Source organism: Chaetodon auriga, chromosome 20 (genome assembly GCF_051107435.1).
Source record: "Chaetodon auriga isolate fChaAug3 chromosome 20, fChaAug3.hap1, whole genome shotgun sequence".
Classification (NCBI taxonomy): domain Eukaryota; kingdom Metazoa; phylum Chordata; class Actinopteri; order Chaetodontiformes; family Chaetodontidae; genus Chaetodon; species Chaetodon auriga.
In genome coordinates, this window is record NC_135093.1 from 11,648,831 (window position 1) to 11,664,339 (window position 15,509).

The following is a 15,509-nucleotide window of genomic DNA, read 5'->3' on the forward strand; positions in this document are numbered from 1 at the left end:
CTAAACTGCTTTAGCTGCCGTCATTTCATGGCCAGTGGCCCAGTAACAGCATCCACTAAAGCTACTCTGCCTAAGAAATATCTGTCAGCAACACATGTATGTGTTCATAATACAAAACTCTGGACTGCTCAAATTATTTATTACCAGCCCACTCAAAAAAAAGTTTTTTTTTTTTTTAACCATATTGTTAAAGACACTACCGCTCGTGCAGCGGCTGCCATGCACTCCGCAGTGCTTGGCCCATCTACCTTGAGCGGTGAATTCCTGGGGAGCTGAATGACTTAAGATGATCTCAAGTGTTTAAAAAGCTCTGTCATCCTCTCAAATACGAGCCGATGTGACAGCACTTTCAGGAAAGTGCAGTCCAGGAACGCCAGAATAATTTGTTTCCATGGGTGTGAGTGCCTGTGTGCCTGTGTGTGTGTGTGTGTGTGTGTGCAGGAGAGATAATGTGCGCGTACTTGCATGTGTTAAGGCAGAATGGGATTGGGGACTGTGCAGAGGAAATCTGAAGTGTTATCTCAAAGTGGCTTACAGAGGTGCAAGCGTTTTCCGGCTTCACAAGCAAATATATTATACTCAAAGATGAACAAAGTGTGTGTGTGTGGATGTGTATTACGCAGGTTGTGGGGACATAAATCTTTTTACACAGTCATATTGTGTGGACTCGCCCTCCTTATGGGGAGAAAACTCAGGTCCCTATAACTTAAGTCGTTTTTGACTTGGCTTAATGTTAGGATAACGGTTAGGCAGGTAGTGGTTATGGTTTGGTCCTTCAGGCGCTTTGCTGAATTTCTTGAGTCAGCATCTTTCATTAGCACTGCTCGGTAACATTTCTTGCATATTGTCTTGCTCAAATGTAAAGTTTTCTTTGTCAAGCATGTGGTGAGCTGTTGCTTTAAATTATTAGGCTACATTCAACCCGACCAAAAAGGAAACAATGACAGATACGCGTGTTTTCTCATGTGCGTCCCTCACCTCGTGCCTTTCGCCTTTGTTTTCCGTGAGGAGGATGATGGCATCGGCCAGCGTGGTGGCGGTTGCCTCCACCTGCTCCACCATCACCTGTCTGGAGCTGTAGATAGCGAGGATGTAGCCAGGGAAGTCCTGGCTGGGCCGTCGTGCCGCTCCGCTGGTGGGGCTCGAGACTGGGAGGGGCACAGTGATGCATTTCAGAATAAGTTACTGTAGGTTTAAAGCCAACTGACTGGCTGTGTTGATGTTGAGTAAATATTCATAAGCAGAGAGCCTAAAGTGCTGTCGTGCGCATTATGTCCGTACACCTACTGGGCGTGGGTGGACCTCCCGTCCCGCTGACATTCATCTGCCAGTGGTTGAAGGCGCAGCAGACGACAGCGTACTCCCCCGGCTCCAGCATCACGTCGCAGCCGACGAACTTCTTCACCGCCCGCTTGCTGTGGGCCAGCAAGCGGCCCAGAATCAGCTTGTTGCCGCTGCCGAAGGAGGCACGAAACACCATGATGCACAGGTCCAGCAGGTGGCTGTCGGCTGTATCTGAACGCCTGCAGAGGCAGAGGTGATGAATGGGTCAGCGCCAAACGAAAGGTCGGGACGAAAGAAAAATAACTTAAGGAGAGGAGAGGAGGGGCTGAAGACTGTTTACCTGCTTCCCTCTTGGAAGAGAGCGAACTCCAGCGCCGTCCTCTCCAGCACGGTGAGGGCTGTGACAGTGACCGGCCCGCTCGCCTTGCTGGGGAAGCAACCTTGTAGTCTCACCTCCTGCCAGTCGGAGTGGATCTTGCAGATGTCCACTGAGTCAAAGTACCTGTTGGATGAGATGGATGAGAGGACAGAGCCTTCTTTAGTATACATTTGACATCAGGTCCGTATGTTTCCAGATGTGCAGAAGGACCCGTTCTTCTGATGCACAACAATTTGACCAGCTGCGCTCCCTCGTCATCGTGAGCAAAGTCTATTTGTATGCATCACAAGCAGCTCTTTAACATTAGCATAGCCTCTGAGGGGTGCTGCCGTACAAACACCATTTACCTTGCTAACATATCAGACCTCCTCCTTCAAAGACAGAGGCCCCGAGAGACATTCTCTTCCTCACTTTCAGTCTGTTTTTCATTGTTTCATCACTTCCTAACCTTGCTGTCTTACATCTTACTTTTGTCTTCTTGACAAACGCGATGAAGAGAGGAGGGAAAAAAGTTTTTACAGTAGGTTTTGATCACTGGGGATAAATATCTCTGCACTTCAACAAAGAAGCTCTGAAATGTTATTAGTAATCAGTCCTATTAGTTCACTTGATGCATATGAGCCAATGTAAGTGTCGTGACATTTGTTCAACAAGCTGACACTTCTGTCATTTTTTTCCAGGAAGACAAGTCTAAGCAGAGACCGGCTGTAGCTTTGTCCTATAGCACAACGCTGAGATTATTTGTCTGTCAGAGAAAACAATGAACAGTCAGAAGACAAATGGGATTCTTGTCTGGGCTGAATACATTTTTCAGGTTTGAGTCATTCAGATGATGGCCACATTGATCCTTCTGGACATATTGCAACTCTTATTTTGTTCGACACGAGGTGCATGAATAACAGACCCACACACAAACACAAACGCACACACACAAACGTGCAATTCATCTTCAGATGAACCTCCTGTCCTTGTGGACTTTGTGACGTCGTCCATTGATCAGGAGAAAAAAGCTTTTCGAGGCGAGCGCAGTCTTGTCCGTGACCTCACTTCTCTGAGTGCAACATCAGGTTATTGGCACAAAATACAAACACTGAGAGAAATATTTCTGTTGAAAGCCACGTGAATTCTCTTGAAACTTTATTCGATTTTTCACTCTTGATAGATTTTAGGGCTATAATTCAGTTCAGTTTCATTTTGCCATTTCTAACATTGTGGTTCAGTCTGTAATTGGGGCAACCGCTCCCTATTATGTTTCACATTACTTTCAGTTTTGTTTTCAATGAAACTGTTACAGGCAGTCGGTACAGGACTTGATTCTGTGTGTGATTGAATGACAGGATTAATGTAATATGACAAAACACACTAAGAGCCATGGCAAGTCTAAGCCTCTGCCTGCAGAATGCATGCCAACCAAAGCAAACACAATAAAAAGGCAATTCCATAATAACACTGTGGTGCGGGAACTGGCGTATGATGCATTTGTCAACAAACACAAAGCACTAAAAATAGAAAAAAACACACACACATAAATGTTTATCGTTGCCTGGCAGCAATGTCATAAATCTAAGTGTTAAAAAAAGAGAAGTGAGTGAGTGTAGAGTCAGCAGCCACAGCTAGGCTCACATTAATTAGCAGACAAAAATCTGTGCATCCAACATATGGGCACAGTGATTGTGTTGACTGTGAAGTCAACGCTGAAAAGTGATGGCAATGACTTCTCACCAAAGATGATTAAATATTACAGTGCAGGGGGGAGAGAGTAGGGCTGCTTGATTATGGCAAAAATCCTAATCCTGATTATGTTGTTCAAAATTGAGATGCTGAGGAAGATGTTGCAGATGGAAACGTTGCCCAGCTCTAAAAAAGAATTGTTGCCAAACTGAATGCAGCACAAGAATGATTCATCTAGATTATCTTACATTTTATTATCTACCTATCTATTATCTTTCATAATTGTTGGAAGCCATTATCATAATTGAAAATAAAATTTGATTGATCACTCAGCCCTGGCAGAAAGGGCAACTGGGAACGGACAGTCTCAAAGAGTGAGTTACTTTATGGCACGACATCTGCAAAAGAGGAAGTTGTGGGTTATCACCTAAAGGTTTTGTGATGACATTGTGGTTAAATCTGTCTTTGTGAAAATAAGTTGAACAAACCAAACAATAGTTTCAGGTAGATCAGATACACACAGTTGCCACTAAAAAAAAAAGGAAATACGATTTCGCTGTAAACTTGGCTCTTACTTTATGAAGTCGGTGTACTCCATCCAGAAGACGCCCTCGCTGCTGCCATGAGCCATGAGCTCGTGGCGCAGGTGCTGCGGCCAGTCCGTCCACTCGTCCGACCAGCTGCCGTTCCAGGAGAAGCGACCCCACGGGTTACGCAGCCGCAACAGCCTGAAGCATGGGCATAGAGCGACAGGCGGGGAAGAAGATGGATAACAGGAAGGGAGAGCCAAAAACAGGATCCAGTTAAAGTGTCAATGCAGTATCCCCATCTCTGCACACTCATATTGCTCCTCTTATGGATGACTGCCTACTTTTTAACAACCCATTTCATTTTACTGTGTCCTCCCTACAGTGAAAAACTGAGGGGTATGATGGAAAACCAAATTGGAGAGTCCCCCTCCCCCCAGGAAAAGGGCAGGTGAATCACTGTTTCCAAGCTGCTTTTCATCTCCTCCAGCTCCTCGCAGGAAGACTTCAACCCATTTTAAATGAAGCGCCGTGGCCCAATCTTCCACTCCGATTGCTTTATGGCAGTAAATTAAAGTGGCTGTGTGAGGCTCTTGAACAAATTACATCTGGGATTTACGGCTACTCTCAGCTTCCTCTCACAGGTAGGAGGGAAGAAGCCTCCATTGTGTTGACTCACAATGCAATCATGATCAAAGTGATCAAACTGAACTGACGTGCAGGGCATCGAGGCTCTACCCCATTTGCCTATAAATCATGCAAGAAATACCTGGACGCGGGATGCATTTTCATTAATATCGATGGTGTATAAAACCTGGCGTTAAATCTAAGGAAAGAGTTGCTTTTACAAAGATGCTTTTCTGATGAGTAAACAAAAGTTTTCAAGCCTGTGCCAGTGAGACATGCCGGATGAGTCATTGGTTTCTACTATGAAATCTACAACAGTCTTTTAAGGGTATCCTCAATGTTACTTGAGAAAAAAAACACAGGATTCATATGTGTATGTGGCCGCCAGTTTTAATAATTGAAACTTTTCTACGAAATCATGTTTTCTCCATCCTTTTGGCATGGCGAGCCTCTAAATATTACAATACCCATTAGGCTTGGCCGCTGTTGCTATAGAGAAGCAGCCTGTCAGAAGCACGAATCATAGCTTGGAGTGAATTCTGAATCCTTCATCGATGCAGCTGCGAACACGATATGATGCCGTAGTTATTGAATCCATGCAAAACTGCCCCAGCATTAAAAAGTGAATTGATCTGAGCGGCATTGTTAGTTCTCACAACATTAGGGTTCCGTCCGCAGTTAGCGGTGCATATAATAGAATTTTAAGCTATGTCACTTGATGTTTCTTGCCAGAATCCGCCGTGGGAGTCCTAGTTAACTTCTCACCTCATGGTGTTATGTACACAGTCTGTTACTGTTACAAAGATAAAATAGATGTAAGGTGAGCTTTAAAGCAAATAGATGAATGTACAATGAGAAACATGAAGTGATCAGGATGGGAAGAAACAAAGAGCAAAGACAGGCAGGTAATGACTGTGGTTCACACCTGTAACCCTGGACATCGCGTACATCCAGGACAGAGTAGGCATGTCGAGGCCGCAGACCCAGAGACTCATACACGACGTCGTCCACCTTCATGTTGCCTCCTCCACAAGATGCACCCATCAGAAACCTAACAGGCAGAGACAGCACACCAACAACATCATCAGGAAACATAAAGGCCTTCAGTTTTTCTGGAAGAAAGACAAGCAAAGGTCAGTACAAGTCGGTACAGCTAATGTTTCTTTACTGATTTAATCCTTATTTAACCAGAAAAACCTTGAAATAAAGAGATCCTTTTTCTCTAAGTTTTGGCAGAAAACGGCAAAAAGCAAATATCAGTAGTTTAAACGTCTCACATGTCCTAATATGACTGCTGCTCCTTTGCTGATGCAGCTTGTCTGTAAGCAGAGTGTTGTCATGATGTTCCAGGCCGTTCTCCTTTGATATATTGAATAATACTACAGGTTTAATGACAGATGGACCTGCAGTTTGGCCACAGATGATTTGGCCCCTTTGGAGTTCGGCTAGCTGTGTCATGTTGCTTTGAGAGCTCACATATCAAAGTGCTGATTACCAGACCTCTTTCAGTACTGTCATACAGCATGCTGCAAACTGGCCTGCAGCACTTTGGCAGATTTGTAACACCTTAATGTTTGTAGTTTTGATTACAGAATGTTGATTCAGATTTATATTCAGATATTTACTGTTTATTATTATGTCTGTTCCCTGTACTGTACAAGTATCTATTCTATGTAAAGTTTCTTGTAGTTCCCCTGCACTCGCCCTCTTACCCAGCCTCCTTGGAGCTGAGCATCTTGGCCCAGATGAGGTCTGTATCGATGGGTTCCTCCCGAGGATTGGTGGAGCTGACCTGCAGCATTAGGGAGTCACAGGGAGCCCCCGTCAGCGTGGCCAGGCCCTCGATGGCGCGCCCTGCCTGCAGGGCGAAGTAGGAGCCATGGAGTTTGGCCAGGGCCTTCTCAATCAACGCCACCCATAGCTGTTTCCTTTGGGCCTGGAATGATGGGAAACAGAAGGAGGAAATATTTCGTCATGTCGTGACTACAGCTCACTGACGGAGGTACATCTGTGACAGGATGTTGATTTGTACGGTGTTGGCTGTGACTCAAATGTTTAAAGGTTTCTGAACATGATAACCTGATAAAAAGGTGGAATGTTCTATTTATTCTGTCTTATCTTATCGTCACTGTACACATTACTGTTTGTTCATCATTTTGTAAAGGCATTCGCAACGGATATAACTTTGACCTGTTTCTTCTTCTGCTTCTTTAACACTCTCAGGTTGATGGTGCCAGCGAGTCTCAACAAGATTGTGCAGATAAGGTGAGACAGGTTTTACAGCATGTCTCTGCAGCGTCTTGAGTGCCTGAATTTGTTCCCTGTGTTTATTTGTTGCATAATGCAATACTTGATTTGTCCTGTTGATTAATTAGACCTTGAGGTACACTCCTCCTCTGCGGGGTCCCTTTGCGGCATGCTTGTGATAAAAATCTAGATAATGAATGAACTTGAACTCCTATTAAGAAGTTAATATCACACTGAAGTAAGGCTCAAACTCCATCAACGAGGCGAATATGACTACTCTGAGCAAGCACGAAGCAACCTGCTTCCTGCTAAATCACAAAGTGCACATGTCTAATATACTGTATGTCAAATGTCCTTGCTGCTGCTTTTAAAAGGGAACTCCACCAACACAGCCTTGCACTTCTTTAACCCTGTCGAACTCATGATGGACAGGTAAAAAAAAGGGATCCAAATTGTTTGAGCTGAGCCAGAGGTATCATCGTATTCCATGCACTCTTCGTCTTTGTCAAAATTTGACCCTGACATTATCCTCAATGCTAGTAGACCACCAGCAGAATTGATGCAGTTTTGTGTGTGTTATGCTTGTAGCAGCAAATGTAGCCTCGAGCCTCTAACTTCAAGTTGACGTGTGGGCTACAGATTTTTTTTTAACTCCACACCAACAGATTTTTTTTTTCATTTTCAAACTTCTGCCGCTATCTGTGCTTCCTCAAGTGACATCACTTAAGGCAATTTCAGACTTTGTGCATGTCCCTCTGCAGCCACAAAAAAACTTTATGCAAAGTTTTTCCAGCTGTAAATCCCCTTTAAGGGTCACAATGGGGTATGAGCACACACCATGTCAGAGGGTGAATATTCTGCAGGGTCTGCATGTATCAGTATGTTGTTTTGTCCTTTGCTTGCATTCTCTATCTTCTCTTAATTCTATGAAGACAACAAACATTATATGAGCAGAATACTGTGAATTTCCATTAAATTTTTTCTGCGGATCCTGTTCACTGAATATCTATGAATCCACCTCAGCTTTCCATACTGAACCACTTTCTCAGTCATTACTTCCCTCCCTCCTTTCCTGACCTGGGAGAAGAGGAGGTAGCCGTAGTCGTCGCAGGGCAGCATATCGTCTACCAGCACCGTCGTCCACGTCCCGTCTTTACATAACCGAACCTGGTAGGCCCCCTCCGGGCAGATGGTCCTGGTGATCATCACCCTCTCCACCAGCTCCGGACGCTCCGCCAGCACCGCCAGCGCACTCAGGAACCTGGGGACGGATAAAACTCAGTGAATCAGAATATGATCAGGATGGACAGATGGGTGAGTGAGAGGATGTGAAGGAGACAAGGCGCAAAGACAATCTGAATTAAGCAGTGAAACGAATGGAGATGCAAAGACATAAATGATCAGCTAATTGTGACGGACAGGTGGATCGCCGCTGTCATGTTAGTCAAAAATGCACGCAGGGATCAGGAATATTGGCTGATAGACGCAATCAGAGAAACTGAACAGACTGACAAGCAGCCATGAGACTGTAAACATGCAAATAAGAACATCCTTTTTGGCGAGGTACCTGGTGTTCACATAATTTGCCCTCATTGAAAATCAATGGCATTTGATGAGTCATGTATGCCTTCTGGTTACCTCCCCATTACTGTTAATTCACCCTGCAGCAAAGACAAACTAGCATGCCTGCACTAATTAGTTTGCAAGAGAAGTTAGTTAATCAAAAATCCGAATACATCACAAAATGCTAATTGCTCGCGCAAGAGAAGCGCAGCTGGGGACACGCAGATCCAACTTAAAAGGAATATATTTTAAAGTGAACATTAGTTCATCTGGAAATGTAGAAAGAGATCATACAATGCTGATGAAATGGCTACAAACTGAATTGAAGTTCTGGAACTTTGTGTGCTGCTGACTCACTGATTTTACAGTACACTGACCCCCTTCGTTAACAACGCAACTAAAATTTACCAAAGTGACAAGCCACTTTTTCCACTGGTATTACTACTCTACAGATGAAAGCATTATCCCTTTCAGTCCAGCCGTCAATGTGTGTTAGTGCAGCAGCTGTTTAAAGACTGAAACTCTTTTAAGTGTGAGGTTGGAAATGTGTATTATCAAAGCTATATTCCATCTGTTCAAGTGGCAGCTGAGCGAGGCCGATCGGCCCATTCAGCCGCTGATAAAAAACCAATCGGCTACAAAAAAAAAATCAAATGAAAATCCAATTAGCCGTGTCATAATGTGACTCTAATGTCAGCTTGCACTGCAGCCATACTCAAGGACAAGGGTGACTGGCACTGCTTTCTTCTGCTGTCATTGGCTGGCTGTAGGGAGCTGGGTTGTTTGCTGGTTTATTAGGACAAGCGTGTATGCGTGTGTGTGTGTGTGTGTGAGAGAGCGAGAGATGAATTAAGGTTACATCCTGTCGAGAGTGAGAGGATTCAGCCCTGGGGAGGGTTATTTTTGATAAGCTGTGTGTGCTGGTGATGAAGCGAAAAGTTGTATTGGGACAACTTTGCGAGTGACTGGTCTTTGTTTTGCGTGTGTGTGTGTGTGTGTGTGTGTGTGTGTGTGGTGGAAGATGGTGGATGGCAACACATACACACATACACACCCCAAAGGACACACAGAACAAGGGCAGAGAGATAAAGCATGAGTCCAGACTCACATTCCTGTGAATAATCTCCCTGTCAGGTGTATCTGTGCATCTGTCCAACTACACCCTGCTCCCTCTTTCATTTAATGCTTGCCTTATTTCTTCCTTTTTTTGCCTCCCAATTTTTCAGTTTCTCGCTCTTTACTTACTGTTGCACCTCCTCTCTGTCACTGTCTCCATCTCTCTCTCTCTCTGCTAGCTTCGGGCTGCAGTGTTCGTCTAAAGCAGACTCAGACAAAACCCACACAGACATGAAATGTTATCTGTTGTCTGTTTTATATTACTCTGAACTTTCACAGAGACTGAACAGAATGAAAAGTGTGCTTTTACTTTGGGGATCTTTGGCTATTCTTGTTTGTCCTAGGTCAAAGCATTAATCAGGACGACCTCTTGCTTGTTTTTCCAGCCGTTTTGTAAATGAATGGCCTGCCTCTGCATTGTTCCAAGCTATCTAGATTGACGAGTGTCCTGCGTGTCCTTGGGTTCGGTTCCGACAGCTCACCAGCAGTTCCCGAGCAGGCCTTGCAGGATGTCAGAGGGCCGCGGTGTGCGGAAGACAGACCACTTGACGCCTCGGTCTTTGAAGTTGCTGCAGTTGATCTCGTGGGGACGGAGCCACTTTTTTATTCGCTGCTGGACGCTGTCCCCCTCGGGGAAGCCCACGGAGCGAGGTCCGGGGGGGAAGCTGTCATCCACAAAGTTCACAGCGTTCTGAACAGGGACGAGAGGGAGACAGTGGAGGGTGGGGAGGAAAAGTGATAAGACGAGAGAACCTACTCAAATATTGTTTGAATGACTTCCATTTAAAATAGATTCAAAACCAGTGCTTTTGATTGTTAGGAGAAAAAAAATCTAATCAAAAAGACTGAAAATCCATTTTTAAATCATGCCCAAAGGAGTTGGTGAGACCACTTAAAAATAAAGCTTTTCAAACAGCTAATGCGAGCCTGAAGGACACTTGGAGCTTTGAGGACTAACTGATAATCTCTACCCTGCATTTCTAATATCACATATTTTCCAGGTGGATGGTGATTAAGGACACTACAGGCCACCACACGAGCCCCGGATTCTGCGAGGAACAAGGACAAACTGTTGCCTTCTGCACTTAGTCATGTGTCAGGAGGAATTACTTCCACAGTGAGTGTGGCATCACACATGTGCACAGCAGGGGATGAAATGTACCAGCCAGATCCACGACACATATGCAAATCACATTCAAACATTTCTAATGCTTCACTTTCCGATTCCCCGCAGAGCACCAGAGCATTTAAAATGAAGCACTGGGCTTAAACACCCTGAAATGTAGCCGCCGTTCTACTGTACGCAGGACGTGCACAACAAGGATACATGAACAGATCAAGACACCCAATCTGTCACGCTATCTGCCCATCTAAAACTCTCCTGTACACACCCGAGAGGGCCAACAGACACACAAGCAACCCTCTCCAGTTTCCTATTTGTGGTGTCAGAAGTGGGCTTGGCCACTTGTGTCGTGAGACAGGCAGGGATGTAATGTGGGCGCCCTACTGGAGGCTAACAGTGAAGCGAATTGATTAGCTGCCATCCCCCACAATCCAATTCTGTAGCCTCGATGCAGCATTAGCTACCAGACAGAATCACTTCAGCGCTGCCTCACCGGCCCGACCCTCTTAGGTCTCCATGTAGCTTACAGATTTTGTACTTCAATGGCTTACGTATGACCCTTGTGCTGGCCTCTATTGTGTGGGCTTAGGGGCTGATGTCGATTTATCACAAAGGTGGAGGGGAAAGCTTTGGCCCTGGATGCATACAGACTGTGGACTTCAAACTATTGTAACTCACCATCTGTACATAGACAAGTTTAGGCAGACACACAACTCTGAGCAGTGACCAAGGGTTACCTTCAAGGTCCAAATTGCACCTGGTAGAGCTCAGCTCTGGCTCCTGGCTGTAAGGCACTTACTATAACTCTCTAATGAGGCAGGTATTTATACAGAAGATGCCCATTAAAAAAAAATATATATGCATATGTAAGTAACAGCAAGTGTCTTCACAAGCACAATGTAATCTGGAATGTAATCTAACATATGACACAACCATCGTTTTTTGGAAGCTAAGCGGGTAAATTGTAAGCCTGTTCATTCTAATGGATGTATGTCAAGATGCTTACCACCATACAATATAACCCATAAGTTCCACAGTGACAATAGGTCAATGTCCTGTGCTTGGTCCATTCATCCACCATGACCTGCTCTCTATGCTGTCCTGGAGCAACATTAATTATGATGTGGTAGGAAAAACACCAACACGGCACATCAGATAAATCGCTTTCCACCAAGCCCTTGACATCCAAGGACATTATTTTATTGGCTTCATCTGGTCCGTCAGCGGTGGCCATGATTTAAACCAGCCATGAATTTCACTGTTTATTCCATTTATTGCACCAAACTTAGCCTGAGAATAGCATTTCAGATCACACGTACGATTCATGCAATGCTATGCGCAGATGAAGTCCTTCATAGGCTGTGTTTTCAGAATGAATTCATTATCTTGAGACATACTTGACTGTGTGGCAGGTAGAAGCTCATTTTCACACTCCCTCATCAGCAGGTTAAAGAGAACGTCAGTTTATGAATAAACCGAGAGGGCCTGATGATGTTAGAGTATGGTACACCCCAGTATGTGCTTGGAAAATCTGCCATGTGCTTCAACATATTTCAATCCAGCCTTTCACTTCCAGAAGGTGCTTCTGTTGAGAGTATCCTGTTGCACTCACCTCTCATATCATGAGCACATTTGAGCAGATTGTTCTGACTCACTTGTAAAGACATGATTTGCTGCAGTCTGCCCATTAAGAAAAGACTGTGCTGCACATGCTTGAATTCTCCTATTCACATCTGGAGCACACATTTGTTTGCTGTTTCAAGAGCTTTTGACACCAAACAGTTCTATGAAACTCAGGCGCATGTGACTCCTTTTGGTGTTTCTGGTCTTACAATAAGGCGATCAGAATTTGCGAGCTCAACCTAAATACATTCATTTTCTGAGCAGAGTATGAAAACTAGGACAAACCTTTAAGCAACAAACATTTCCATTTGGAATAAGATATAATATTAGTACAAAAGTGGAAACTTTCACATTTTTGTGCATGTACAAGGAGTGTGAATAACATGCACATGCACAAAAACATTTTCCTGTTGTTCAGGTTGCAGAGTTGTGACGTCTGCCAGCGTAAGTCTAGCTGACTGTCCTCATCGAGTGAACCTGGGGCTGCTGTCTCTGATTCTATCACTGGGCACACGCCAGCATGCAAACTAGACTGCGATCAGCTAATTCAGTGCTGCGCTCAGAAAACCCGCTGCCTTCCCACCATCTCCCAGACTACACAGGACTGGCAGGCATACAAGGCCTTTTTATAGGATAGTAAGCTTGTCGCTAGATATCTACATATTACCTATTGATCTCTGAAAATGTGGTTACAAGGAACTGTGGAGCTGGATTTCATGGTGCCACACTTATTAAATCCAAAACAAAGGCATCCCAGAAGAGCCACGTACATGTAAGTCACAGGCAGTGAAAACCTGTCACTGCAGGCAGTCACACGCGAACCAAAACCCCACACAAAAAAATCCCGAGTGTGGCAAAAATCCAGGCAAGAGGTACTATAAAGAGCGGTGTAAAGAACGAAAACAAAACATATCAAAGTCAGTCCGTTGCCATGGAACATTTTTTTTTTTTTTTGTTGCTCCCCCAGAGGGTGATATGGAGAGGGAACAGAGGATCCAGTTCTAACCATGCTGGGTTTTACAGTTCACAAGCGGCGCTGATGGCTGTTAGTAGCATTTACTCGTTTGGCACAGTGAGTAAGCGGACACGCTCTGGGGCACTTGCATCAAAAACACACACACACACACACACACACACACACACACACACACACACACACCCCTCTCGCTCTCCAAACCAATCAAGGAGAGTAGAGCAGCAAGAAGGCAGGAGACACAAACTCCACTCAGGTGAGAAGAGAATATTCTCACATCATCCTTTTGGACCAACTCTCCACTAACTTACAGTACATTTCATCAGCAGCACTTTCTGCTATAATCCAATGAGTCACAAAATCTGAGCTAAACAAATAAAAGAACGCAGTCTGAAACTGTACTCGCGTGGTCAGACGGCACGATTACACGCCGTTTCACTTTTTATCATTATTATATTTTCACCACTGGTGTTTCGGTGCATGCCAAGTGTTAATGCCTCGACACAGACGGATTAGAAAGACTAGCTTGTTTACCAATTCTACGCCGCTCCATCCCTCTGACTCCTAAAACTGAGCCGCAGCGCCGGTTGATGCTGTTAGTGATTACATTCACTATAGGGAGGCGGATCATTTCTGCTCCTCTTCTCTCCAGCTCTGCTACTAAAAATAGGCCAGCCCTGTGTTCACCTTAGCACGTACACACACAAACACACACGCAGCCAGCAACACATTGACTACACTGGAGAATTGAGTGCAGTCGTGTGGAGAGGGTGGGATGGGGGTGAAGGGGGTGCGGTGGGTGGCAAGGGGAAAGCATATTTTGAGATATTAGCAGGAGAAAAACAGGATGAGCGTGTGGGGACAGATGTGATGGAGGGAGATGGGATAAAAAGGAGATGAAGAGAGGAAAGCACTTTGAAGGGCGCACTGGGGCAGAGCTAGAGAGAGGGAGGCCTAAAGTATCTGGAGGAGAAAAGGAAAGACGATAAAAGAAAGACGAGCTTAAATGTTGATCGTAAATTGGGGAAAGGGGGAAGGGAAGGTGGGTAAGAGGGACCTCCAATATCCTTCCTTCCCACTGAGCCAACTTCCCTCCCACGCTCGCAGCAGTGAGCCCTGTGACTTTGAAAGAAGCCATTAATAATGCATCCCAAAGCTCACTTCATGCTATTGTAAACACGGCATGATAGGTGCCAGGCTGGTGTAGTAAGTGATCATGCATCAGACATCCAGAGAATTCAGGGAATTTGCCCTGTCACCATAATTACATTATTGACTTATTGTACAAGGACCTGACCTTTATCACGTGTCTGACATAATGTCAGACCAACTAGCAAGGCTCTCGTTACCATTATAAGACTTGGGCACAGTGTATAAGTGTTTATTCATAACGCCTGAGCCAAATGAACAAAAAAAACGCTATCCTGAGACATGTTTCGCTGTCAGTTCTTGTTGTTAAAGAATGAACCAGATGAAGAGACGATAAAGTGTTACTCGAGGCTCGAGTCCACATGGACCTGGGTTCAAAGCTGCACTCCACAGCTCCTGTGTGGGTACGTTTTGGGTTCATGCTGAATGAGTGAGGAGAGCCCATTAAGGTGAACGAGGCGGTACGCAGACTTTAAAAAAGCTCATCTAAAGCATAACCATGATGCATACTGTGGTATTTGTTTCACGTTCCAATTCCAAAGTCTGAATGTTCTCAAAGATTAAAAGTTCATTGTTCTTTGAAATAAGGGACTTACTATTATCCTATTATATTATCATTATATCTGTGGCATAAAACGGTCTTAAAATGCCAGTAACATTGTTATTCACAATTATTTCTGGGGCAATACACCTGACAGAAGTAGTTATCGTGACAAGCCTACAGAGAATATAAACCTGCTCCAAAAATGACCCGAATCTGATCAGTTCTGGATTCTGCAATGCCCACATTTATCTGAGGTGTAATTAGTCCTATCAGGTCTGTCTCATTAGCATCGGCGTTAACAATCTTAAATGCTCTCAAATGAACCTTTCTGACAGCCCTGAGTAGCATGTCCATGACAACTTAATGCAGGCTTATCAAAGGTTCAGCAGCGCTGCAGAGTAAGTGAACATGACAGAGAGAAGGTTGTCACATCTCAGCTAGAGTTGCTAGAACAGCTGTGACACCGTGGATCAGACCAATCGGGACTCATGAATGACTCAATTCACCTCAAAGTCTTCTTGATCTTTGCACATTAAATGCAGAGGCACTGGAGCAGGTAAAATGCATCATTATTTTAGGTTGTTATGACAACGAACAAGGCTGTGATTGCAAAAGCATAATTAGGTTTTTGTCACTTCAGGAAAAAAAAAACACTTAATGATTAACATTTATGCAGCTTAATG

At 44.5% G+C, this 15,509-nt stretch overlaps 1 protein-coding gene across 2 annotated transcripts in view; it reads right to left on the reverse strand.

The window, feature by feature from the left end:
• The window catches only part of capn15 (calpain 15), a 40,079-nt gene that overhangs the window by 5,799 nt on the left and 18,771 nt on the right, over positions 1 to 15,509 (reverse strand). For both annotated transcript variants that reach the window (XM_076759887.1, XM_076759885.1), the window contains exons 3-10: positions 9,897 to 10,105; positions 7,813 to 7,996; positions 6,201 to 6,424; positions 5,414 to 5,539; positions 3,910 to 4,062; positions 1,625 to 1,786; positions 1,288 to 1,523; positions 979 to 1,148 (exon numbers count right to left, since the gene is read on the reverse strand). In XM_076759887.1, coding sequence (XP_076616002.1) covers positions 979 to 1,148; positions 1,288 to 1,523; positions 1,625 to 1,786; positions 3,910 to 4,062; positions 5,414 to 5,539; positions 6,201 to 6,424; positions 7,813 to 7,996; positions 9,897 to 10,105 — 1,464 coding nt within the window. The remainder of the gene's footprint in view (positions 1 to 978; positions 1,149 to 1,287; positions 1,524 to 1,624; positions 1,787 to 3,909; positions 4,063 to 5,413; positions 5,540 to 6,200; positions 6,425 to 7,812; positions 7,997 to 9,896; positions 10,106 to 15,509) is intronic.